This window comes from Podarcis erhardii (assembly GCF_964252035.2).
Source record: "Podarcis erhardii genome assembly, chromosome: 5".
NCBI classification, from domain to species: domain Eukaryota; kingdom Metazoa; phylum Chordata; class Lepidosauria; order Squamata; family Lacertidae; genus Podarcis; species Podarcis erhardii.
This window is the reverse complement of record NC_138509.1, coordinates 55,926,480-55,951,594: the sequence shown is the minus strand read 5'-3', so window position 1 is coordinate 55,951,594 and position 25,115 is coordinate 55,926,480. Positions and strand designations below refer to the sequence as shown.

The window sequence follows — 25,115 nt, the reverse complement described above, 5'->3', positions numbered from 1 at the left end:
TAAGGCGCAAAGCCTTCCTGGGCACCTTATGTTTTAAAAGAAAATACAAATAACATATTTATGAAAACCAACAGAGCAACAAAGTCAGCATAAAAACAGGACTGACAACTCTCCAAGACTCCCACAAGTTCCAGATGTTTTAGATTACAACTTGTGCTGGCTGGGGCTGATGGGAGTTGGGGTCCAAAACAACTGGAGGGCACCAGGTTGGCAAAGGCTTGTCTACAAGTTCTAAGAGGTCTAGACAAATGAAAAGGTCTTCACCTGCCCCCAACCCAAAAGGGTTACTATGTGCTGAAGCCAGAACTGATCTGCTTTATCTGAGACACGGGAGAGTAATAATTAAAACAGATGATTCTTTTAATCTTGCCAAATTATGTTGGATGGAACTGATGGTGGGGGTAAGGTGCAAAGAAGTCAAAATAAAACCAGTGGGTTTTTGGAGTTAAGCCAACATAGTATGGGAATTTTGTCTTGTTTTTTATGATGCCCAGAAAGATGGCATGGCTATTCACAACAATGGAGCTCCTTTCATGTGATCTTTGCATGCAGAGAGGGGAACAAGATCACCATATGGTCCCTGTCTCCATTCTGCACACCTTCAAGTAAGAACTGTATGGAGCCTATGAAAACAGAGCTGTAAATACAGATGACTCTCCATGGCTTTTGGAACCCTGACAGGATTATATTTCTGTGGGCTCTCTTCTGACCTTCAAGTGACTGTACTGAAGCAGAGCTTGCTGCCATGATTCCATGCCCCCTCTTTATGTCTGTTCAATCACTCTAGATGTGAACAACTGAAAAACCCTTGTGCTAATATAGAAATCTAGACTTTTAGGAGCAGTTCACCAGAAGGGGGCGTCAGATATCTTCCCAAAAGACGAGTCTATGAAGGAATCATGTCACATTCAGGATCATAGCAATCAATCACAGACTGGTGGTTGTCAGACTTTTTGCAGACAAACATCAGCCAAGGGGCCTAGCCAGGTGTAGCCTGCACTCCATATTAATATTCAACTCTGCCCTGCAAGACTTGCTATCATATGCATTCATCTATCTATCCTCCCTCCTCCTTTGTATATTTCTTGTGCCAACTCCATTTTCACAAACCTCTCGTTTCAATCATAGTTTTTAATGGCTCAATTGGTATAATCATATAACTTTAAATTCACCCATTTTCTAGATTTAAGAATGAGCTGGGGTCCCCATATGTTGTTGGATAACATTTCCCATCATCCCTGACCATTTGGCAAGATGACTGTGGATGATTGGAGTTGGAGTCCAACAATTTTTGAGGGCCCAAGGTAAAAGCACCACCCATCACCCTTGATGCTGGCTGGGGCTGATGGGAGATGTAGTCCCCTAAACATCTGAAGAACCGGGCTGAGGAAGCTGCTCTCAACTAGTATTTTCCTCAATCCATCAGAAGTTGTTGACCCTTCCAACCTTCCCCAGCAGTAAATAAACAGCTAGGAGTCTACTATGGCCTTACTTATTTGAGCTCTTTGTGGCGCAATCCGTGCTATGGCTGGAGAACCCTGTGCCAATTTTGAAATCTGTTTGTCTTGAGTCATCATGGCATTGCCATTAGAATCATTGCATAAGATGGGCAAGCTTATTTCCTTCTTGGTGATGTGGGATTCTGCTGTTTCAATTTCTGACTGGGTTTCCTTGTCACTAGAGGATTTCTTATTCAACAGGTTGCTGATCTCCATGATGTTTCCTATAATTTCCACTGGCCCCGTCAAGTTCTTTTTCCTTGATGGAAGGTCATCTTTTGCTTTTTTCAGGTACGAGGCTGGGGCCCAGCCCTCTTTGCCTAAATACCTAGAAATAGAAAACGCAAATATATTCAGTTTTCTGTGCCTCAAAATCTGACATGGTGTTGCAGGATGATGTACAGGAATAGGATTAGAATCCCCACGCACACCTTAAAATGCATGCAAAAAAAACCTACTAATGGAAAGTGACTATAACCACATAGTTGCCAGTCAGTGCTGCAATACTGAAATGAAGCAGAGATTATAAGCCTGTGGTCCTCTAGCTATGGTTAAACTCCAAATCCCATCAGCCCTAGCTGCATAGCAACTGTTAAGTGTGCTCCAAGAATCCTACTTTGGAAATACAAAACCCAATAGTTGCTGGATCCTGGATGCTTCCAGGCAGTCCTTAATTTGCAAAGAGGTCATTGAGATATCACTAAACGGGTAGTTAGAGAAGGGGTTTTTAGACTTGGGGATATTCCCTGGAAAGGGAAAAATGGGGGGTGGGTTGGCACTTTTATGCCAACATTTCCATGTGGACATTGAAAGAGGGGGGCAAAGCATGCAAAGGGAACACTGATGCCCACCTGGAAGTACCCCCAGCACTGGGAGAGCTAACCCAATAATAAAGTTTACTTTGAATCAGGGCTCACAAGGACTTAAAACCAGATGGAGTTACAAATGTCATGGGCTTAGTTGCAGAAATGCAGTCCTCTGCAATATTCTTCCTTCCCCTTTTGCCCCTCTAGCAACTTTAGTTAAAGAGTACTCACAATTCCAGGTCTCTCAAACACAGAAGACATCCAAAAGATGTCTTTCTCAAAAAACATGGGAGAAAAAGTCTTGAGGCTGTTACTGGCATGCAGTCCAGGTTTTGCCACTTCCATTCTGGATAACTGAGCATGGGAGCAGCATGGGAAAGCCACTTCCACCACACTCTACAACTGTCATGGGCAGTCCTCTCGCAGCCCTCCAATGGCAGCAGTGAGCAATGGGATCACTTCACTGCCGCTAGTCAAGGTTTCAGGACTAGGGGCTGAGAGAAAATAGAACTTGTGGAAGTGAGAAACTGCCTACAGGAAGAAACAAGGCTTAACACGAGATTCTTTTCTTCAAATGCCTCATACTTTTACTTGCTCAACAACTCTGAGAGGAGGACAGCAATGTGATTGGTTAGTCAAATGAGTGCACTCTTAATTCTCTCCCCTCCCTTTGGGAGTCTGAAAGAGCACAGCAGGGGAGAAAAACAAAGCCTTTGATTATTGCAGTGATAATTAATACAAGATTCTTTGACCACTCCCCCCCTTGTCATCAAGGTAGGCACACCCCATGGCTGAGGCTCCTCCCCTGAGCCTCACTGGATCACAGCCATGTAGAGCCACTGCAGCAGCTCAGATTTAATTCTGAAGCTCTGCGGGCATCTTCCCACATCAGCTTTAAAGGAAGAAAAATGTGATTTGCAGAAAGATAAGCAAATCAGAGTACTGGCCTTGATGCCAAACAGTTTAAAAGGTGGTTACCAGATTTTTTTCAATGAATCTGGGGACACTTTTCAACTTCAATGGATTTTGTATGGGGACTGAATTGTAAATCCGGAGACTGTCCCCAGGAAACGGGGATGTCTGGTAACCTTAGTTTAAAACAGCATTGCACTTAAGGAACAATAGGGGCAGATGATTGGGGGCCAGGCACAAAAGATCCAGCTACCCCCAAACAATCTTGCTCCTAGGAGCTTTACATATATATAATCACAACGTAGAAGCCTAGCTCAGCACAAAAAATTGAGACATGCTTGGAGTTAGCTGCATCTAAGGACAAGCTCCACGATTAACTCTCATATGCCTATGCAAGTAGGCACAGGAGTTCTGAGCAAGATAAAAAGGACACTGGCTTTGCCAAAATTGGGTAGCAGCTAATTCATAGGATATAAGTTTATCAGTGCTGTGAGCCATGATGTCTAAACTGTGCCTGCACAGTTGGATGCAGTATGTTTCTGAACGCCAGTTGCTGCAAACTGCAGGAGGGAAGAATGCTACTGCGCTTAGGTCCTGCTTGTGGGCTTCCCATGGGCACCTAGTTGGGCACTTTGAGAACAGCATGCTGGACTACAAGGGCCACTGGCCTGATCCAGGAGGGTTATTCTTATGTGCTTATACTCTTACATTCAGATTTCATAGATGTACTAGTTCCCTTGCATGGCACAACCCTAAGACTGGCCCAGGAACTTGTTCCATTCTATGTGATCAAAAAAATGCAGCAAAAATGAAAGCCAAACAAAATCTTGTAGCAAGTATCAAGGTTTATCCACCAAAGCAGTTTCTTGCTTTTTGTCCCCATAACAGTAATAGTTATAACCCCCACTTTTAAATAGGGTGCAGTCATTTCATTAAGCCAGAGGTGCCAGCTTTCAAGGGCAATTGGGGGGGGGGGACATCAGGAGAAGCCAGAGGCAGAGTTGAATACAGCGGCAGCGCAGCTTCAATGGCAGGCCACTCCTCCTCCTCCTGCCACCACTAGCTGTGTGTGTGTGTGTGTGCTTCGAACCTTCTTCCCTTGCACAGCAGCACAGGAGAAGCAGACACCCCCTGATTCTCATCCCCCATGAGTTGGTGTCCCTGCATTAAGCACATTTATCTGACAGGCTATTTGCTTGCACAGTTTCCCATAGCTGTGGAAGACAACAGTTCAATTAAGAGTTTAGGGTTAGAACAGTAACCACTTGTGAACCTTCTCAACATTCATAATACTGTAAAGGAAAATGGAGCAGGGGAGGGAGGACAACATTCGGATGCACTGGAGAGTGGAATGCAACAAGGTGGTGGTAATATATAGAAGCGGCTACACTTCAATTCCAAAAAAGTTTTTTAAATGCTGAATGAAAAGTAAGCATCCAAACTGTAACAACAATGGGGGGCGGGAGAAAAGGGGGGGGGGGAGAGAGAGGCCTCCATTTGTCTGAGCATTTTCTTCCCTGTTAACATCTGCTTTCCAGCTCCAGAATACTGGAATTACTCCAGAGGGAAGGAAACCAGGAAGGGAAAAGCAGGGGAGGGAGAAGTAAGAATCAGTACAGAACCATGTATTTTGGAAACTATTATTTAAGGAGGTGAACATTAAAGACTTTAACGTGGAACTTATTACCTAATTATTAATGCTTTCTTATTCTTGTGACACATACGTCATTACGATTATGCATTCTTGCAAGCATTTTTTGTGTGGCAAAAGTTCTGATAGTTGTAATAGTCCCACTTTGGTTTATTGAGCATTTATTCTGATTTGCTTGCAGCGTTGTTTATAAATCTTTCCATTAATCATTTAATACACTTTTCAGTGCATTTCCCCATCACCTTCATTATTAGGGCCCCCTGAGAGTCAGAGGGCCCAAGAATGTGCACCAACATGCACCTACATCGTATGGATTAAGGTGGAGGCATTTTTCAAGTGGACTGCATCTGCTGTTCTGATGCTGCTGTTACAAGCATGACATTCTTAATCACAGTTCAGAACCAGCCTAAGCACTATATCTTATATTTCATTCATTCTGGCCTTCAACTCGATTCATAACAGAGGAGAAAGAGAAAGCAAATTAGGAAATCCCTGTTTCATATGCAAGGACTCTTGTTATTGTGGACCAAAACCACACTCTTCCGTGGAAGGCTGCCATGCCTTAGGTAGATATATTGGCAATGAAGTCTGCAGCTTCTGGTCAGCTATCCACTGTCTAGGAAAATCAGGTTTGTTAACCATAACATTGTAGTGGATCCCATCTAAACATGCAGAACGGAGATAGTCTTGCCGTGCACAGTAGGGGTGGGACCAGATGATCCCCAAGCTTCCTCTGCTACATAAGGATGAATACTACCTAGGATTTTTAAAGGCCTTCTAGTTTGGCTTCAGCCTAGGCTGAATGTCCGTGAGCATGCATCAGTAAAGATAGCTTTTCTCTGCATGTGCAGAATGAGAAGAGTCTCCAGCATGCAAGGTGCCTTCGTCCAACTACAAAATAATCCCAAACAGTCAACACCAGGAGGCAGAGAAGCTGAGCCAGGGGCAGGGGCTCTAGCCTGCTTTCATTTATGCCTTCCCCATTTGCACAAAATGTAAACACTGCTAAAAATTAGAGGCTTTTGTCTCCCTCTTCAATGAAAATACTGAAGACTGCAAGAGATTCTAGGCCCCTGCAGACCTGAAGATAAAAGGAAGGCTGGCAGTGAAAAGAAAAAATATTTTAAAAACAAAAAGGGAGTTCAGCAATAACATCAGGGGGAGTTTGTGATATTGTTCCTCCTTCTGCAAAGAACTGTGCACTCTGCTCCTGAACCCTTGGCTTTGGATTAAAGTCCCATGAATGATTTAAAAAGGGAAGAATGCAGAGCTGACAATGGGCCAGCTATTCCTTGCTCATCACGTTGGAAATCTTCTCCCCTTCTATCAGCTTTCACTTGTTATTGATGGGAGAGTTAATCAGGAAGATGCAACAGCGAACATGTTTATAGAACACAGAGAACTCTGTGTGGTTCCATTATTCATAGCTCCAGTGCTTTAAAGATGGCCAGACTACAAAGCAAATGACAACCTATGAAAAATATATGTTCCACATGCAAAAGGAAGTGAGCAATAAGGGGTAGGTTCACAGTATCCCAGGGTGGGATCACCAGAGTTACCTAAAAGAACTCCTTATAATGTGGCAGGATCCACAGGTTTGTACCCTCCCTTTGACAGTTGTTTATAAAGCCACACAAGGAGCAGAATTCCACATCTTCTTTAGGAAACCTGTACCTTTGTCCAACCATTCTTTCAATTACAACAATCCTTTGCCCTCTTACATGAAAGGGAGCCCCATTAAATTCAGTAGGATTTGCTTCCAATATTTATCTGACTGCTGCAGTTAAACTTGAATGGCTTTATACACATTGCATCTTTCATCCCTCTCCTATCACCAAGCAACATGAGTCTATTATGCTGAGCACTGCAAAGACATACTGCTTACGTGGCATTTAATGTTTCTGGAGCTGCGCCAGGTTTTTTTTAAAAAAAAGAAAACCCAGTTTATGCTTGAAATTAGCTGTTTAAGGGCACCAGAAGAGAAAATTAGACTGCTCCCTGCCCCCCTGCCCCCAGCAGTTAAAGGCATACCTGCTTTACAGGCCAAAGTGTAGCACCACAGAGACCTAACACACCACTGCTTCCTCATGACTCCCCTAAAACATTTCTTCTAAAATAGTCTATCAGCTATTTTTGCAAATAAACAAACACAAAAGCAAAACAAGGTCATTCATTGACCAACACATATTAACAAGTATTTGAGCTGTTGCTGTCATATAACTTGTGTTGCAGTGACGCGCGCACACAACGGTAACAACTTTCCAAAGTTATCAAACATCACACCTGCCGACATTAATCCTATGCAACTTGTCCCACAGTGCTCAGTGGGTCTTACTCAAAGAAAAATGTCCACAGGATTGCAAACTGGGAGACCCTAGCTGCTCACCTCAATCATTAAGGAAGAGAACAACCACCCACAATAGAAGATTTGGATTTTTTCCCCAATTTGAAGGACACACATCTCCCCCAGAAGCCTTTTTCCTCCCCGCACCCATTGCTACATATTGCACTTCATTATTTTAACTACATATTCAATATAATTTTAAGTAGCTTTGTACAACTTCACCAGCATTTTTGTTTTCAATATGCTGAGGTCCTTTCTTAGATACAAGCAACTTGTGAGATGCTGTGTTCACAAGGCTAGTAAGCAAAAGGCCTGCCAACCCCAGAATGATTTAATTAAACCTTTACCTTATGTACCACCATCCTTCGAGGTTCTTCTGAATGACCTCCACAGTGACTCCTTTGTCAAACCCGATTTCATCCTTCCCCTGGCTGGTGTATGACTGGATTGTGACATATTTCTCTTCTAGCAAAGAAAGAGAGGGCAACATCAGTTAAGATCAAAACTGGCCCCAGCTGTTGCTCTTTCCTGATTGCTATTCAAAATGATTTCACAGCAATTAAAATGTGGCAGCATTGCAGAGGTGGAGTCTTGCTTGTGAGGCCCTGTACCTATTAGCTAAGCATGCCTGTATCAGCTCCTCGCCACCGCCCTGCGCCGTCAATGCCAACAAATGAGACAGGGTCCCTGAGGAGGGGTCTCCCCCATCTCCTACATATGGTATTGACAAAAATCAAGCTCTCTGCCAGAGTAGCAAAGCATCACTGGAGGAACTTGCTCCAGCTGGCTCCATTTAGCACACACATGGTTATGTTAAACATTGCATTACTGGAATCTGAATGCTGAAGCTGGAGGGGGACCAATACTACTCCAGCTCGAAGGAATGGACTGACCTATCATCTTCACACTCCTAGAAATAATACAAGTTTGCAGCACCAAGCTGCCAGTATTTGTTTTTTTTCATGATTAGATCATATTGTGCCTCCCCTAACTCCACTCCAAACCTCAGTTCTCCCAAGAGAAAGGCAAGTGTCACTTTTTAAGCATCTTCTTAAAAAATCAACGTCGTTAATTCAGTGCTAGAAGTCCTGTTTTATCCACCCACCACAGGTTATTAAGTCTTTGCAAAGCCATGAAATCACAAAGCATTTTGGCTAACTGTGCACTTGGTATGAACTTTACCCAACTCTACACTAGGTCACAGTTGGGGGACCTGTGGCACTCCAGATGTGACTTGACTCCCAACTCTCATCAGCCCCAGCTAGCACTCACCGATGGGAGTTGTAGTCCAACAACATCTGCAGGGCCACAAGCTCCCCAACTCAAGCCATAACCACCTCCTTCCAAAACTAAAGTCAGGAGAAGAAAATGCCTCCAAAGTACCCAGAGACTCTCATCATTAAGATGCTAGCTAATTACATAAGCAAAGTTTCAAATTGACATTTCAGTGAATTTGGAAGATCTTTTGGGATAACAGATCATGTAAAAGACTCACCAATCAATGACTTTTCCACACTAAAGTAAACTCCTCTTCTAATTTTATAGTTGGTGTAACATTCACACTACTCTCCTGTCCAGTACCAGTTTCATAATCTTTCATTTGTTTATTTTCCAGACTGAGACATAGCAGGGTGGTGTTTTTTTTAATCTGAACGGCAGCCCCACAAACAGCTATCATGTGAGCAGCATACAGAATCCAGAGACTAAAGAGAGGGGAAATGATCACAAAATGATGTGCTATTTCTTTATGTGTGTTTGGGGAGGTGATAGGAAGTCTTGTTGCTATTCTCCACAATGCATGAACTCTCTTGTGCTTGAGGATTACAGTAGGGAAATATTCTGTTTCAAAATAAGTAAGTAAATGTTTAAATTGTTCACAAAATGGAAGAGATGGGGTTGCATTGCTTATCACTGGGTAGTTGCTTGTGCCATTCTGTTGAAGTCTCCCAACCCAACCCCACATGGGAGTCTGGATACCCATATCCTGCTATTTGATGTTCAGGAGCAAGGGGAGTTTATCCAAAGCAATATATTGACTGCAGTATATTAGTCCATGATTCTCATCACAGACATACCACTTTAACCAAGATAGTGGTGAAAATGCTTCTCATGCAAATGCAAGGATTTTATTGGCAGATAAGATAGCCATTTATGCTGTCAACCTAACTATACACGTGGAATTGCAGAAATAGAGGGGAGGGAAGAAAGGATCCTAGATGTAGGCAGAGTTTCAGATCCCCAGGAAGTCAATACAGATAGAAGGGGTGGAGACAACAGCAAAAGGTAAGAGCAGTACTTTTAAACAGAAAGAAAAAGGCTCCCTGCTATCTGGTGCAGACTGGTCCCACCTTATCAGTTAATTGAAGGCTGGTGTCCAGAATATAATGTAAGATAAGGTTGTTTGCCAGAATTCCCTAGATCCCAGGCCAGTTCACACATTATGGTAACTATCTGGGTTGGAACTCAGTTGCATCAACAGCAGTCTGTGTGGAAACACAGTGACACATAAATAATTGATTTCCAATTGTACAACTGAATGGTTGAAATTCCTCCCTAACTTGCACAGCAGTAGGTCTGAATTATAGTGTGGCATCATCAGTTCAACTTAAGGACTGGATATAGCTTGAGGAGTTCTGAAAATCTTATTGGCCAGCTATGAAGTTTTACACACACATTTAAGAAGGTGGGCAGAGGAGATAAACAGCAATTCAACAGAGCCATTTTTGCTCCCTGCTCCGGATGCTGATGACATTCAATCTGAATATGCTGTTATCTGCATTAGCTTGTGGCTCAACTGGAACTGAGAAAACTTGAAAGCCTCTGCAGAGATCCATACTTCATTTTTTGTTTTCTGGAGATGTTGGCAAGGGACACGACTGCAACACACTCCAACAAAACCACAGCCTTGTTTCATTAGGATTACAGTACTGCTTTTGGACTCTTTATCACACTTAGGACATGCTGAGCCATCAAAAACAAAAAGCAAACAAACTACATCACACAATAGGAGAAATTGCATTCCTTTGTGGGGAGACGCAGTCATCACCAAGAACTCAGACTTTTAAGGGATAGCTGAACCACAGAGCTGAACTGGTGTAGTTATGCCCTCTTTTGTGCTAACGGCAGGGGGATAGAAATTGTCTAAGATCATTGTCACACCCTAATTAAACTAAATTTCCTAAGATTCTTCAGTGCAGTGGGGAGAAAGCTTTTTAACCACAAGGGCAATAGGTGGCAGAGGAAAGGACCAGACCCTGGGGTGGACAGAACCAGCTTTGCCTTTACTCAGGGCTTTTTTTCAGCCAGAACTCAGATGGGTCCCATTGCCATTCTAAGAACAAGGGAGGTGTTCGTGGCAAGTTCCAGCACCTTTTTCTAGGAAAACAGCACTGCCTTTACTCCATCTCACTCTTAAACACAAACACACACCTCTCTTTAACCCTGTCCCCTTGATCACCTTGAGACTGCAGGAAAGGTGAATGGCTGATCAGCCGCAAAAGTGGATGGGGCCCTCTGGGGCTTGGCAGGTCACCCAGAGAGTGTCTAGGTGCCCACTCACATGTATTTTAGAAGAAGCCGTGACAGTTAAAAGTGTTTTATTGGTTGAAAGTGTAAATATGCCATTAGAAAAGGTCTATATTTTAAGGCCATATATGTTATAGTAGTGCAGGGTCTGTGGATGAAACTGATCTGTGCAGGTACTTTGCCCTATCATTTCCTGCATTGTTATGGCAGCTGCACCATGGAATGGTGCCTGCCAAATCCATGTGCAAGCAGCTACCACCATACTATGGTATGGGCCTAACTTTGAGTTGCTGGGAAAACAGTATGCAGCCATATCTTTCTGTTTGTTAACTCAGTTTCAGAATCATGCAACAATTCCTTATCTTTCTCATAGGTCTTCAACTGCTCAGAGCCCACCTAAGGGGACTCGTTAACAGCCATATTCTTTTAAGGCTTTGGAGGTGAAAATATTAAACTGCTAGGCAAAGGATTTCAATGAGATTTGCACTTGACTTTAGATAATGCAATAAGCACAGGCTAGCAAGTGACTTCAGAAACCTCAGCTACACCCCCTCATAGCTAAAACATGCTGAAAAAGTATCCCACTGTGACTATTATAATGAGACAATAAACTAACATCTAAACCCACATATTTATGATTTAAGAGTCATAAAGGGGGTGACATCACTACGTAATCAAAGCTCTGCTTTGTGCATCTTGCACATTAAAGCTTCTTTCTTTCTTCTTTTTTTAAAAGGCTCCTGCTGCAACAGTTCCAAGAAATAGCACCTCTGCTTTTATTGAGGCAAATGAGAGTGTAAGCATTGCATAAAATGAATGAAAACTTTGGAAACACCACCAATGAAGAAACAGTAGAAGTATTAATGCCTTGTGCTTCCTGTCCCTGGAATGTATGAAACACAATCCGTGCATCTCTTTCACCCAGGAAATGCTCAAGTTATGATGTTTAATTCTATGTAATGAACACACCCAGCTGACAAATGTCATAGGGGGACTGCTGCATTTACAGGTTCTGCAAAAGATTCAGACACTTCTAATAAGGCTCAGTTTTGAAGCCAAATTTGCAAATGTCGAGCAGCTGAAGCTTTGCCCATTACAGACTCTACTTTCGAAAGGGATGCTATTATTTGTTGCTGGGGTTTTTTGGGGGGTGTAAAGCCATCCAAAGGTGAACACTGGTCTTTCTGAAATATTTTATTTGTTCACTTAAGATGAGAAAAGTAAGGCAGAAGAAGAACGAAGGGGGGAAAGAGTGTTGTCAGATTAAACTCCGACAGATATTAGGGCCCTGGTTATAGATTTGTTTTGCTGTGCTATTTTTAAGCCTTCTGTGCTGCAACAGGAAGCTATCATTAAAGTTTCCCTTTGCAGAGTGCTTTCACAGCAAAATATTATAGCATTTCCCAAATTACACTCATTTGGTTTCCTTACAGTGGTGGAAAAAGGGAGACCACAAACACACACACACACACACATGCACACACACACAGTTTATAAATTAAGCTGGCACTCCTTTGAGCATGGGTCCGCTTGTAACCCCAAAAGCAATTTGCGACAGTCTTCAGCTGAGGCTAACCGTAGAAAAAATTACAATATCAAATGTATGCAAGTCGGCATTTATGGGAAACAGCAATGAAATGTTATCATTCAGAAGAATGACTAGTGTTGTATCCAGCTGACCAAGGAGGGTTTAAAAGGGGTCCAAGTAAGATGGTATACAATTCAGTTTTCAGAAAAACCTAAAGTGGACAATATGTGGTCTCTTAAGTTTTGTGAGCCATTTCTTGTTTGATATTTTGGTGTGAAGGCAAAAGAGATCACTTCTTTCAAATGAAATAAGTTAGTGGACTATCACAATCAATATTCTCTCCCATGTGATATTTCTTGCCCCTGTTTTTAAACATTGCATACTATATTTCTAGGTTAATCATCTTTTTTAGAAGAAGCTGTGGAAAATAAAGCTATTTCAAGACAGTGCACAAACCATTGCAAGCGAGGTCAGTTTCCTCACTTCAATTAATGTTAAAGTCCAACCATCCTTTGTGTTAGAAAGGTCTCTGGTTGTTAGCAGAAGCCACAAACACGCACAACTATGTCACCTATGGATTACTTACTCTGACACACTACCGCTGTATAATACCTTTGAAACCTACAAGATTACTACTACCTCCAGACGGTGTTCCAGGGATTGTGCCAAAGTTAGCCAAGTTCAATTTTTCTCCTTCTTAAATCTGCATGTCACAAAACATCTGCCATGTGGCTTCTGCAAGTTGGTCCCTGTGGCAGCTGCTTCAACACAGCTTCTTATGCAGGGATCAAGCAATTTCTCATTGAACAAGGTTAACAACTTTTGAGCCTTCCAGAAACATGGAGAAAGATCTATCAATTTGTGGTTGCTTGATACAAATGGCTTGGTGGTGGTTTTCTCCATGCAAGAGAAGCAATTAAAAACAGCCCTTTCTTGACGGATGTTTTACCAGCAAAGGTAACTTTGACAAAAATGCCTTGCATGGTATTCAGCTAAGTTTTACTGAGAGTAGACCCACTGAAATTAATTGGCAAAACATAGTCATGTTCATTTATTTCAATGGTTCTACTCTTGAGTAAAACTTGGTTGAAAACTTGGTTGTGTTTCCACATATCTGAACTGAATGGCAAATGAAAATACCGTATTTTTCGCCCTATAGGACGCACTTTTCCCCCTCCAAAAATGAAGGGGAAATCTGTGTGCGTCCTATGGGGTGAATACAGGCTTTCGCTGAAGCTTGGAGAGCGAGAGGGGTCGGTGCGCACCGACCCCTCTCGCTCTCCAGGCTTCAGGAAGCTATCAGCAAGCCTGGGGAGCCCGCGGGAGTTCCCCGCGGGATAGCAGCCTGCCGCCCAGCGTGCAGGGCGCCCTGAAGCAGAGTGCCCCTCGCGCCGGCAGACATCCGCAGCCTGGGGAGCCCTGCGGGAGTTCCCGCAGGGCTCCCTAGGCTGCGGATAGCAGCCTGCTGCACGGAGCGTGGGGCGCGCTGAAGCAGAGCGCCCCGCGCTTCGGGCAGACATCAGCCAGCCCCACAAGCTCGGGGGACAGCGGGGAGGCGCAGCGCCGCCATCCCGCTGTTCCCCAACCTGGTTTTGGGGGGGAATAAAGGGGAAAAAATTCCTTTATTTCCCCCCCAAAAAACTAGGTGTGTCCTATGGGACGGAGCGTCCTATGGGATGAAAAATACGGTAGTTATCTACAAGCTCAAGGGATGGATGTTTTCTGTTTCTTTCCTTTTCTCATTTATTTTTTCAATTTTAAAAACTGCACAAGTGTTCATATGCAGTTTTGTACACATTTCTTCTAACACATATTTTTGTGTGCATTTTTATTGGATATCTGCATATGAAAAATGAGAGGACAGTTATGTTCCCGCTTTGTGTACTTACTTGTGAAGTGTGGATTAGAACTGCATGAAAGGAAGCAAATGATTATCTCCCCTCTTCCCTGATCTGATCCATGATCTGATTATGGATGAGGAGGATGATCTGGCATGTATCACTGAAACTTGAGGGGGTGAACAGGGTGGAATAAATCTCACCCAGTTGTGCCCATCTGGGTACTCAGTGCAGCATCAGGCCAGACTTGAGGGTTGGGGAGGGGGAGGAGGAGTTGCTGTGGTCTATAGAGATTCTCTCTCTCCAGGCTCTCTGTCCAGTTGGGGGGCAGGAATCTAGAGTGTCTGTTCATGTTACTGGGCAATTGGGACAGATTAGGGATTCTGCATGTTTACCGCCCACCTTGCTGCCCAGCAATCTCCCTGGCTGAGCTGACAGAGCTGGTCTCGGAGGTGGCTCCCCACCTGTGGAATGCTCTCCCCAGGGAAGTTTGCCTGCCGCCTTCATTATACACTTTTACGTGCCAGGCAGAAACGTTCCTTTTTAACCAGGCCTTTGGTTGATTTGATTGACATCCTATGCCCTTTTAAAATGTGGTTTTTTTGGGTGGAGGGGTTATTGGGTTGCTTTTATTTTGATTATATATTTTGTGGTTTTATATTTTGTTTTGGGAACTGCCCTGAGGCCTCCGGGTATAGGGCAGTATATAAATTCTAATACAGTGGTACCTCGGGTTAAGAATTTAATTCGTTCTGGATGTTCGTTCTTTAACCTGAAACTATTCTTAACCTGAGGTACCACTTTAGCTAGTGGGGCCTCCTGCCGCTGCACAATTTCTGTTCTCATCCTGAAGCAAAGTTCTTAACCCGAGGTACTATTTCTGGGTTAGCGGAGTCTGTAACCTGAAGCGTCTGTAACCTGGGGTACCACTATAATTATAATATCTGTACAAGATACACCTTTCAGTTTCTTGAGACTGAGGTGAGATGCAAGTAGAACTGTCACACAATTTCCAGTGACTCAGTCGCCTTCTGTGACACAGGAAGGGCCACAGCGCAGTGACAGGGCATCAGCATTGCATGCAGAAGATCCCAGGTTCAATCCCTGAAATCCCTAGTAAGGCTAGGATAGAACCCTGCCTGAAAGCCTGGAAAGCTGCTGCCAGTCAGTGTAGACAACACGAGGTAGATGGTACATGGTCTGCTCAGCATAGGATGCCTTATTACGTTCCTAAGAGCTGAGGCAGGGAAAGCTATCCCAAACGTTTAATTTGTGTCTCTCTGTGTATCAGCTGTGGGACATCACTGTGTGACCTGATCCAACTTTGAAACACTGGGAGCAGAGGCATGCAGTCTGGGGAATTATCTAATTAAGGCTCCTAAGCAACATGCAATAGCTCAAAATCTTCCAAACCACAGAAGAATTCTCCATAAAAATACTTTCCCTTCAGTCAGCAGTCTCTTTCACGCCATCTCCCTTTGCCTCCTCTGAACCCCTTTGTTCAAATAACCTCTGTCAGGACAAAGTCACTCCATGCCTAAGAACTGAGATAATCTAATAATGTTAAGTTTTAGAGCATTTTCACATAAGACAAATCCCCACTAACAGTCCCTCACAACCTGGTGCCTTCCAAATGTCTTAAACTACAACTCCAATCAGCTTGGTAGGCCAAAATGTCTGGAGGCACCAGGTTTGGGAAGCCTTGTTTACTACCAGTTCAGAGAAGTTCTTACTGCAACTGGCGCTCCAAATGATAGTAAATCAGTAACTTCAAGCCTGAAAAATGTGCAGTCTCTGTGATGGCCACCTTCCCAAGGGATAAGTGTAAGACTCAAGGAGTGGCCTACAAATTTCACAATTCTCAGAAAGAATTAAGGAGATTTCACCACATCCCTAGGCCTCACTCTCCTCTCTTTATGTGCAGCCCAGCTCTGACAAATGAACAGGGCAGCGTTCTTCCCAACAGGCTGTAAATCAGGAGCATCAGATGTTCCCAGGAAGGTTTACAGTTTTTGTAAACGTTTCCAGTAAGAAGTGGCTTAGAGTCAGGAAAGGCAAAAATCATTACAAGGATCTCTCTTCTGTGTAGGAAACAGTATGTTCCCCTACATGTGTGCTACACCATATGAAGAGTACACAACTACTTTCACATGCATGAAATGCCCAGCTTGGTGTTATTGTCCCATTGCATTTATATGCAGCAGAACCACTGACACATGCCATGACAGCCTCCTGCGTCATTTGGTATAAGTATACTGCTGTTCTGATAGTCTGCAACAGGAAGCATGTAGCATTATTTGCAGTGCTCAGGTTCTGCCCCCACCCTGCTTCATGGGAAACTTTTAATATTTGATGTTTCATTGTATTTTTACATTCTGTTGGAAGCTGCCCAGAGTGGCTGCGGCAACCCAGTCAGATGAGAAGGGTACTAATAAATATTATTACGATTACTACTATGCTACAATGGATCAGGGTTGGCTACCAACTCTGAGCTCTGCAGTGGGGGGCAGGAGTGAGGGTGGGATATGCCATGGGGGGGGAGGAAGAATTAAATTTCATTATTTAACTTCATCCACCAACCTAATCCTCAACCTTCAAGACACTATTAGGGGCTACAGTCAACACACTCTTTACACAGATTTCTAAAACATTCCTTTGCACAACCATTCTCAACTATGAACTTAATTTCTTGGCTCACACTATCAGCCTACTTACTTTAAGTTTTAGGTACATTCCCTTCCCTCCCCATGGTCACAATAACTACGCACAGAAAATAATCAAGAATGAAAGAGCCATATTTACATCAAATGCAAAAACTGATCAAATTGGCCTTTTCCTGCCTTCCCTTTTTCGGTTACCTTAAGGACCTTCAGAAATGGTCACAGATTAGAAGATTTGAAGAGTTGCTTGTGAAAGCATACAGTGTCTGCAGAGCTGATTTTGCTATTGGCTCCCATTTGAACATGCTCAGCAGGTAGCACACCTAAATGCCAACTAATTTTGCTGCAAGCAGTCTTGTTTCTACCGCAGAGAAGACAAGACCCAATAAAATGCAATACACCCGCCAGCAATCTGTAGCAATGTTGAATGGCAAGAGAAGCAGCAGCAGCCACCAGCATGTACATCCTTCAAGGGACCATGTCCCAGAAGTTATTCACCTCGACTCTGCTGCCTGTTGACCATCCCTCCCAGTGTCCATCGCCGGTCCAGGCGTCTCAGGTGTGCCTTGCGTCTCTTAGAAACTATTTTGGAAAATGGATGAGAACATAAAAAAGGAAAGAAAGAAAAATAAAATGTGATGGGTGGGTGGGTGGGGCGGGAACCAAACTCAACGTAAAACATGGTAACAATAAGGACTAGTCTTGTGTTAGCGAGGATGAAATGTAATAATACATTGGGATTAGTTTACAAGAAGTGATAAAATAAGAAACTACCTGAGGCCCAGGCACAAACAGGCTTTCTCATGGTTCTTCGTTTAGTGGACATAAAATCATACTAAATAATAACAGTAATGGGTTGTATGTATCCAGAATTTTGGGAAGTCTTAAGAAATAGACATCAATAATATCATAGCACTTTTGCTTAGAATGCAGGGCATTTGGAGCATTTTTTTATGACATCTTTGTGGCATAGGAACATTCAGAGCCTTTGCCAAAGTTGGAGCCTGTTCCTTAGATGACTCTGTACGAGCAAAGGGGAGGTCCAAATCTGTACCATGCAGGATGGAACCTTTAAAGAGGCCTCTACAATCCGATGTACACCAATTACCGTATTTTTTGCTCTATAAGACTCACTTTTTCCCTCCTAAAAAGTAAGGAGAAGTGTGTGTGCATCTTATGGAGAGAATGCAGGCTGTGCAGCTATCCCAGGCCCAGAACAGCAAGAGGGATTGCTGCTTTCACTGCGCAGCTATCCCTCTTGCTGTTCTGGCTTCTGAGATTCAGAATATTTTTTTTCTTGTTTTCCTCCTCCAAAAACTACGTGCGTCTTGTGGTCTGGTGCGTCTTATAGAGCGAAAAATACGGTAATTACACCATTGGCTTGCTCCCATCAGCCCCAGCTAGCATAGCCAATGATAACGGATATCCAAAAACATCAGTAGTGAAATGGGTTCCCCATGTCTGTCCTGAGTAAAGATGCTACAAGTGCACCCCAACTGTATCTCCCATTTGTGGATATGAACTTTTCCTCTGATGCGACCTACACTCTACCATTCCTCTGCACGAAGGCTGAAAGGAGTCTTAATGTCACGCACAACTCTGTTTTGGGACAGCATCCTCTGTGCAGTTATTTATGAGTTGGATAAAGATGTACATATAATGGAATATGACAAAAAGTTAACACTAAAAAGGGAACAAATACTATGATGGGAGAGGATAGACTTGGTCAGCACTAAACAAAATAGGGCAGTTAATGGCAACACCTTTAGCTGTACGCAGATTCTGATAGCATCTTAGACAAAAAGACTTGCAAACTGGGACAAAACCAGAATAATATCAACTATATAATATACTATTCGCATACATCAGGAAAAATATATATTATGAAAACAATTTCATAGATTATATAAACTCCTCTCCCCCACTGTGGTCTATGAAAGATTCAAGATAAGCTGAAAAAAACAACTCAAATAGCTGTGTTAAATCTCGTATGGAAGAACATGGGTGCATTATTGTATACAAACCACACGTGTCTAGACCACGATTTCTAGAAACCCAGCATCATTAGAAACACAAAAGAATCAGCATTTTAAAAAACTATTTTATTATGCTTTAGAATGATGCCACAACCCATACAAGTGTTACTTCTATGATATGTTGTAAGCCATCCAGAGTGGCTGCAGAAACCCAGCCATATGGGCGGGGTATAAATAAATAATTAAATAATTCTATAGCCTCTTTTCCTACCAGATCAAGGTAGCCTAGGAAGGCTTCTTCCCCTCAAATGGCATAAATAAAGTCAATAGGTAACCTACTAGCCTTTGTGCTGGTCTTTGAGATAGCTATGCTTATTCCTATAGGGTAAAGGGTTTTGGTTTTTTTAATTATAATTCCTCACCCAGATCAATTACAGCTGTTTCTTACCTTCCCCTCCTTTGGACATGTTAATTTCAGAATCATCTCTAATTCCACTTTGGGATTCCAGGTAAGTGGCAGGGACCCAGCCCTGCTCTTCCGAGGTACTTACAAACCACCAACCTGTGAGGGTAAGGAAAGAATAAGAGTTAATTCACTGCAGAATCACCGTCCCCTAACAATTTCAAATTCTTCAAAACCAGTGTGTTAGTCATCCTGGTTATAATGCTAGCACTATATTATAATGCACCTGTTTCTAAAGTTCCTTTTACACTGTATTCCTTTTACTGTATCCTTATGGAATCGTGGCTTTTTGATCAATATAACACTATGTCCTGCTAAATTTCATTCACACTGTGCATGTGGTGTGATACATGAATGTTTCTGTTCCCCTGTCATTCGCCCATGATAACGGAGGAAAAGAACTGTATGCTGGAATTCCACCCAAATTTTGTCACACGGCATGATCCATGCAAACTACAGGAAAATTACAGCACAAAACTCCTGCGTTTACCTGGGTTAACGGGATTGGAAAATTGGTTTTTTTCCCCTGGAAGCAATTAACGCAGAAATGAGTGCTAAACTTATGCTAGATTTCCAGAAGTGTGAACGAGCATGTAAATGATCAGGGAAGGAAACACCAGGAAAACAGAGTAAAGTGCTGTCTGAATGCTGTTTAAGAGTTGTACTCCTGTTCAAGACTCCAAAGGGAAACTTTTTGCTCGCCTTTTCCATGAAGTAGGAACTGCAAGAACTGCAATTTTTGTATAGAAGTCGGCATATTGCTGGTGGAAATAAAATCACCTAATTGCCAATGTAGGCACAAATATGTTCTGTATTCCTGGTAAAAATCAGACAGGTTGCACAAATTTCCTTTATTAAAATGACTCCACACACTTTGAATAGCTTTTGTAGCCCCACATAATTGTGTCCAAATGCCATGGAACTCCCCTGGACTATTCAATTCTAAGTAGGAGTGTCATACTGGAAATTCAAATACTAAAGTTGCAATTAGAATTGGTTTCTTTTCACAGTGCTGCCAAAAGACAGTAGCCCTAACACACTGTGGGTCACATCATAACTAAGGTTCTGCTGCTGCAAGCGTCTGTGGGCAAAGTTCCACTAACAGGATGCTGCTTCCAGTGGAAGTTTTTCCTTCTCTCCCCTTCTCCCTGCAGCGCCTATGGGTAAGTGGACCCTTGGAGCAGCATGAGGGGCAGGGCAGCAGGGAGGAGCAGATCTCCACTGGATTCCAGTTCCCCCTGTAAATGAAAATAGCCCTTCTGATCATGGGTAACTAGTTAGGATCTAAGCCAATACAGAACCACAGACAAAGGGCAGAGACTATTAACCAGACTTAGCCAAGGCTGTGCGCTTTGCTTTCACTTTTAAATAAAAACAAAATGCCTGTGTGAATTCTACTTCATAATAAGCTCCCTTCTGGGTGAAAATTAACACTCTGCAAAGTTGGATAATTCCTTTCCTATTGATATTCTTTAGCATATGGGTGATGTTAAACATAACAATTAATGAACTTGTAAATATATAAATTCTCACTGAGGCGAGCAAAGAGACTCGCTTAAAACATAACCCTTTAAATGAAGTGGTTAATGGTCCTTCGCAAAGCCCAGGTGTTAAGTGCAAATTAGATGCTTTTACTATTGGCTACTTCTCTTTGCCTCTCCCAAGGCACAGAGGCTGAGAAGAGTCAGCTGAAGTTTGCAAGAGTGAGAGATGGCGGGGAGGACAAGTTGGAACAAGACCTGAGCCTTCTACCATACCCTTGGTTTATGAACTAGATAAAATGTTCATATTTTGGAAGCATTGAAAGGTGCCTTTAAAGAGAGGGTGGGGAAAATAGATCTTGGTTTTTGGAGCTGGGCAACCAAAATGAGGGAACCAGGAGCAGCTATGTGTGTGTGTGTGCGCGCGCGCATCATGGGCCAGAGCATTTATACCAAACTCCCAGGGCTAAACACCAACCCAGGTATCCTGCTTTGAATTTAAAATATGCATGGAGATAGGAGACTACAGTTGTACAGTGGAGAAAGAAAAGCACTCTGTACATGCTCACTCCCCACATATTCCAGGACTCAGACCTGGTAGTAAAATAAGACTCAAGATGAACCCCCTAGTCTTGACACAAGTTAACCTGGATAGGGGAAACAGGCAAAGACAGTTGCTTATAGCTACAGCGACAGTGTTGCTAAAAGGAAAGTGAGAATGGGGAAAGTAAATCGTTTTGTAAGGGAAACATACTATATCCACCACTTGTAGTTTGCTGGCAAAGAAATGGGGCCCCACTGGATACAGTAGGGCAAACATATATAGGATTTAATTGAAAGCTTGTGGAGGAAGACAAGAGGTTGTAGCTGCTGGAAGTGGCAAGCAAAAAGGCACCCTGCATTTACTCAGAGGAAAACTGTTATTTCAGCATAAGAATTCTCTGGCATGGATTCACCAGCTGATATTTGATATTGCTCTGGTTCAGCATTCCTCAGGCATAAATGTGGACCAGAGCCTACTGCATGGCATAAAATATAGTGCATTAGTGAGTATGCCTTGTAATCTATGGTTTGCCTCACTGCTTTAGTTATCTAGATTAATCTTCTTACATGCACCTTTAACTCCCATTTTCCACTTGCATTTCATTTGAATCTCAATTGTGATGGCCCCACCAGTTTTCAACAGGGCACAATACTGGGCTTCCCAAACTTGCCCCAAACCTGCATAGGAGGGTCCCCTATTTTACTGTGCAAATAATAGGAGGATAACATTCAAAGCTCATACTCTATAATCTAATTCTGCATGTGAAAGTGCTCTACTCCAAAAGTGAAGGCATGCACACATATCAAAGTTAAATACTCTTAAAAGAATCCAAGCCAATTTTAACAAAAGACATTGTTAAATGGTCAAATGAGAAGGAACCTCTCTCCTGTTCCCCTAAATGTTCCAAAAGGGAATCAAAAATCAAAACAGAGCAGCACCGATGACACCAGAGTCATTACTAGCATCATTTCATCAAGAGGCAGAGATTTCCATTTCCAAGAGAGATTTGGAAAACTTTGCTTCACAGTATTCCTGGTCAGGGAATTTAGTTACACTTTTACACAGCAAGAGGGAGATTCTCCCGACATGACGTTTACCCACAGCAGCCAGCTGCCATAAATAATAATAATATTATTTAAAAAGAAAACCAACATCACCAACTCATTTCAAAAAGGCCTACTGCTGAAAATGAGGAATAGTTAATGGCATGGCAGGATAGGAGGCATGTTAGAGTTGAACATGCAATTGTAATTATGACGCAGAAGTAAACAGACCAGAAGCTGATACACATCTGATCCTAATTAGATGGAAACGGTCCTATGAATTCTTCTTCAGAAGCAAACATTAGCCTGAGTGAAAAGAGCTGCACTATAAAGTTAACACTCTAGTAAAAACCATGACCTTCGAAGCATTTGATTTCACCCTGAACTTTGGTTTTGTGCCCTACTATTTCACAAAACAGAAAAGTTGGAAAAGACCTAAATACTATTTTCAACTCTGCATATAGCTTAAAACAGTTGAGCCAAACCAAGCCATTCAATACCCAAGTACAGCAGGGGGTTCTTGAACTTTCTACCCCCAGGCCCACTAGTCACAAAATGGTGGTACATGGAAGCAGAGTTTAGCATAACCAGCAGGCAAGTGCTGTCATTTCCTACAGTTATCTAATCCATTTTTGGAAATTGCTAAATACTTTGCCACAGTGCTTGCATTGTAGCAAGGAGTTCCATACCTCAGGTTTCCTCAAGCTACGGTGAGTTCAGATATTTGCTGTGGAGGTATGGTGACTCAGCCTTCCTATTTTAGGATGGATTTGCTGATCCAGAAGCTCTAAGTGGAGAAGTCTTCGCCTTTCATATTTTTCTTTCCTAACCTCACATACTTCTCAAAGTATCATTACCCATCTCCTGTAATTTCTTCTCCCATTCTCCTTTCACAATCAACTTGTACCTTATCCCCCCCGCTTCCCACTGCCAATTGCCAGTTTCTTTCATCCCTCTTCCCTGATCCTTTCACAGCCTGTCAACAGCTTTCCTTGCCAATATCCTGCCTTCCTGTACAGTCTATATTTGGTGGTGGTCTGGGGGGGGGGTCTAGGAAAAACAAAACAAAACCAAAGAAGATCTACTTTAGCATCTATACCAACTTCCACATTGACAGAAACAAACAAAACCCACCCAGTCATATTGCATTGTGCTCCACTTAGGGTTAGCCCTGCTAGGTGAAGTGATTTAATTCAGGTGCAACTTGCAAATAGATGGAAAGCAGGAACTAATGTTAAAATGGTGTGCCAAGTTTTAAAAGTGTTGGCCCAAGCAGTTTGAAGGTCCACATGGCCGCCAGGAGACAGAGTTGATTGGGTAGTACAGTGGTACCTTGGTTTGCAACCATTTTGGATTACAACCACGTCAAACCTGGAAGTGTGTGTCCCTTTTTTTGGATTACAACCCATTTTTTTATTATTACAACCAATTTTGGGGGGGGGGAGGCCCCATTGGGAAAAGCATGCCTTGGGTTACAACCTGTTTTGGTTTACAACCGGACCTCCGGAATGGATTATGGTTGTAAACCAAGGTACCACTGTATATCAACACATACACACATGTGAGAATGAATGAATGACCTTGGGCTGGCACTGGCTCCATTAGCTCTTCCTTTAATTCATTTATTAGAAGTGTTATTGTTATTCTGCAAGGATCAGTCAGAGATAACTTGTTTTCCTTGCCAACTCACATCTAGCCATTAAGCTCAATGTCTGGCTGTGTATAATTACCAACTTAAAACACAGTGAGGTTGTTTCCCCCCTGTTCTGTTTAAAATAGCATTTGCATGTTGTTGTACACAGTTGTTTGTGCTTCCAAATAATCCACTGCCTGTCCACAACAGTGGGCAGAGAGGAGGCATGGATGTTTGCATATGGTTTACATTTTCAAATCAGATCAACACTGGTTTGGGGGCAAATGCATCAAAATGCAGTATTTCTCAAGGAACTATAGGATAGATGTGGATTGTGACTAATGGCGTGTGTATGTGGCTTCACAAACCAGCAGTGGGAGTGCACTGGATTCAGAATATAATGGGAGTGTGTACACAGCCTCACTCAAGTCATTGCTTAGATCCAAAGTGATTCTGTAGATAGGATGCAAGTTACCTTTAAGGCGTGAAATGATTATCAGTACTTTCATCACCCTGGGATGTCAAGGCTACTTTCACAGAGCAGTAAATGCTATCCAATCCTACCAGGCACTCTGCTTGTTCACTCCTATTCACTTGTCAGGAGTGACCAGGTGAAGAGGACGAGGCTCCTGCACTTTTAATTGTGGTCTGAAAGAAGGAAATCCAGCAGGTCTAGCTTGCATGACAATTGCAGCATGGATGGTTGTAAACATACCATGCTGAAGTCAGGTTTCTTACTCAAATGCACCAAAAAAGACACTATTAAATATATGAAATAACAAGGAAAGGAGAGTGCCGGATTTAACAACACATAATGCTATGAACCTGCTGAAAAAATTGGGTCAAATATGGTTTGGGCATTGGGAGGTAACCAAGAAAATATCCACATACAAGAAGTAAGCCAACCTTTCTTTATGAAATGGGGGTGAAAGTCAAAACACTTGCAATAAGATGTTGGGAAATTGGGAGCAACTGCGTGTGAAACTGATTAACACACATCACCAGTTTCCTTCAAATTATGTTAAAAATAAAGTATTCAAGGCAGTAGTTGATAATATAATTTGAACTTTATGGCTGAAATCCTGTAAGCCATTAGGAAAAAATAAGTCCCATGAGACCCAAACTGATCTTATGCAAATAGCAAAGCACGAGAATCCAGTCAAACTAGATACGCATTGTGGTCAGCACTTATTTTTCTTACAGGTTAGGTCT

At 42.6% G+C, this 25,115-nt stretch overlaps 1 protein-coding gene across 14 annotated transcripts in view; it reads right to left on the bottom strand.

Annotated features, from left to right (window-relative positions):
* SH3PXD2A (SH3 and PX domains 2A) overlaps positions 1-25,115 on the bottom strand; it is a 259,240-nt gene that overhangs the window by 6,816 nt on the left and 227,309 nt on the right. For 13 of the 14 annotated variants that reach the window (XM_081863403.1, XM_081863404.1, XM_081863407.1 and 10 more), the window contains 4 exons: positions 19,188-19,301; positions 17,262-17,345; positions 7,560-7,677; positions 1,493-1,827 (listed from right to left, as the gene is read on the bottom strand). In XM_081863403.1, the coding sequence (XP_081719529.1) occupies positions 1,493-1,827; positions 7,560-7,677; positions 17,262-17,345; positions 19,188-19,301 (651 nt within the window). The remainder of the gene's footprint in view (positions 1-1,492; positions 1,828-7,559; positions 7,678-17,261; positions 17,346-19,187; positions 19,302-25,115) is intronic. The other variant, XM_081863399.1, reaches the window with a different exon arrangement.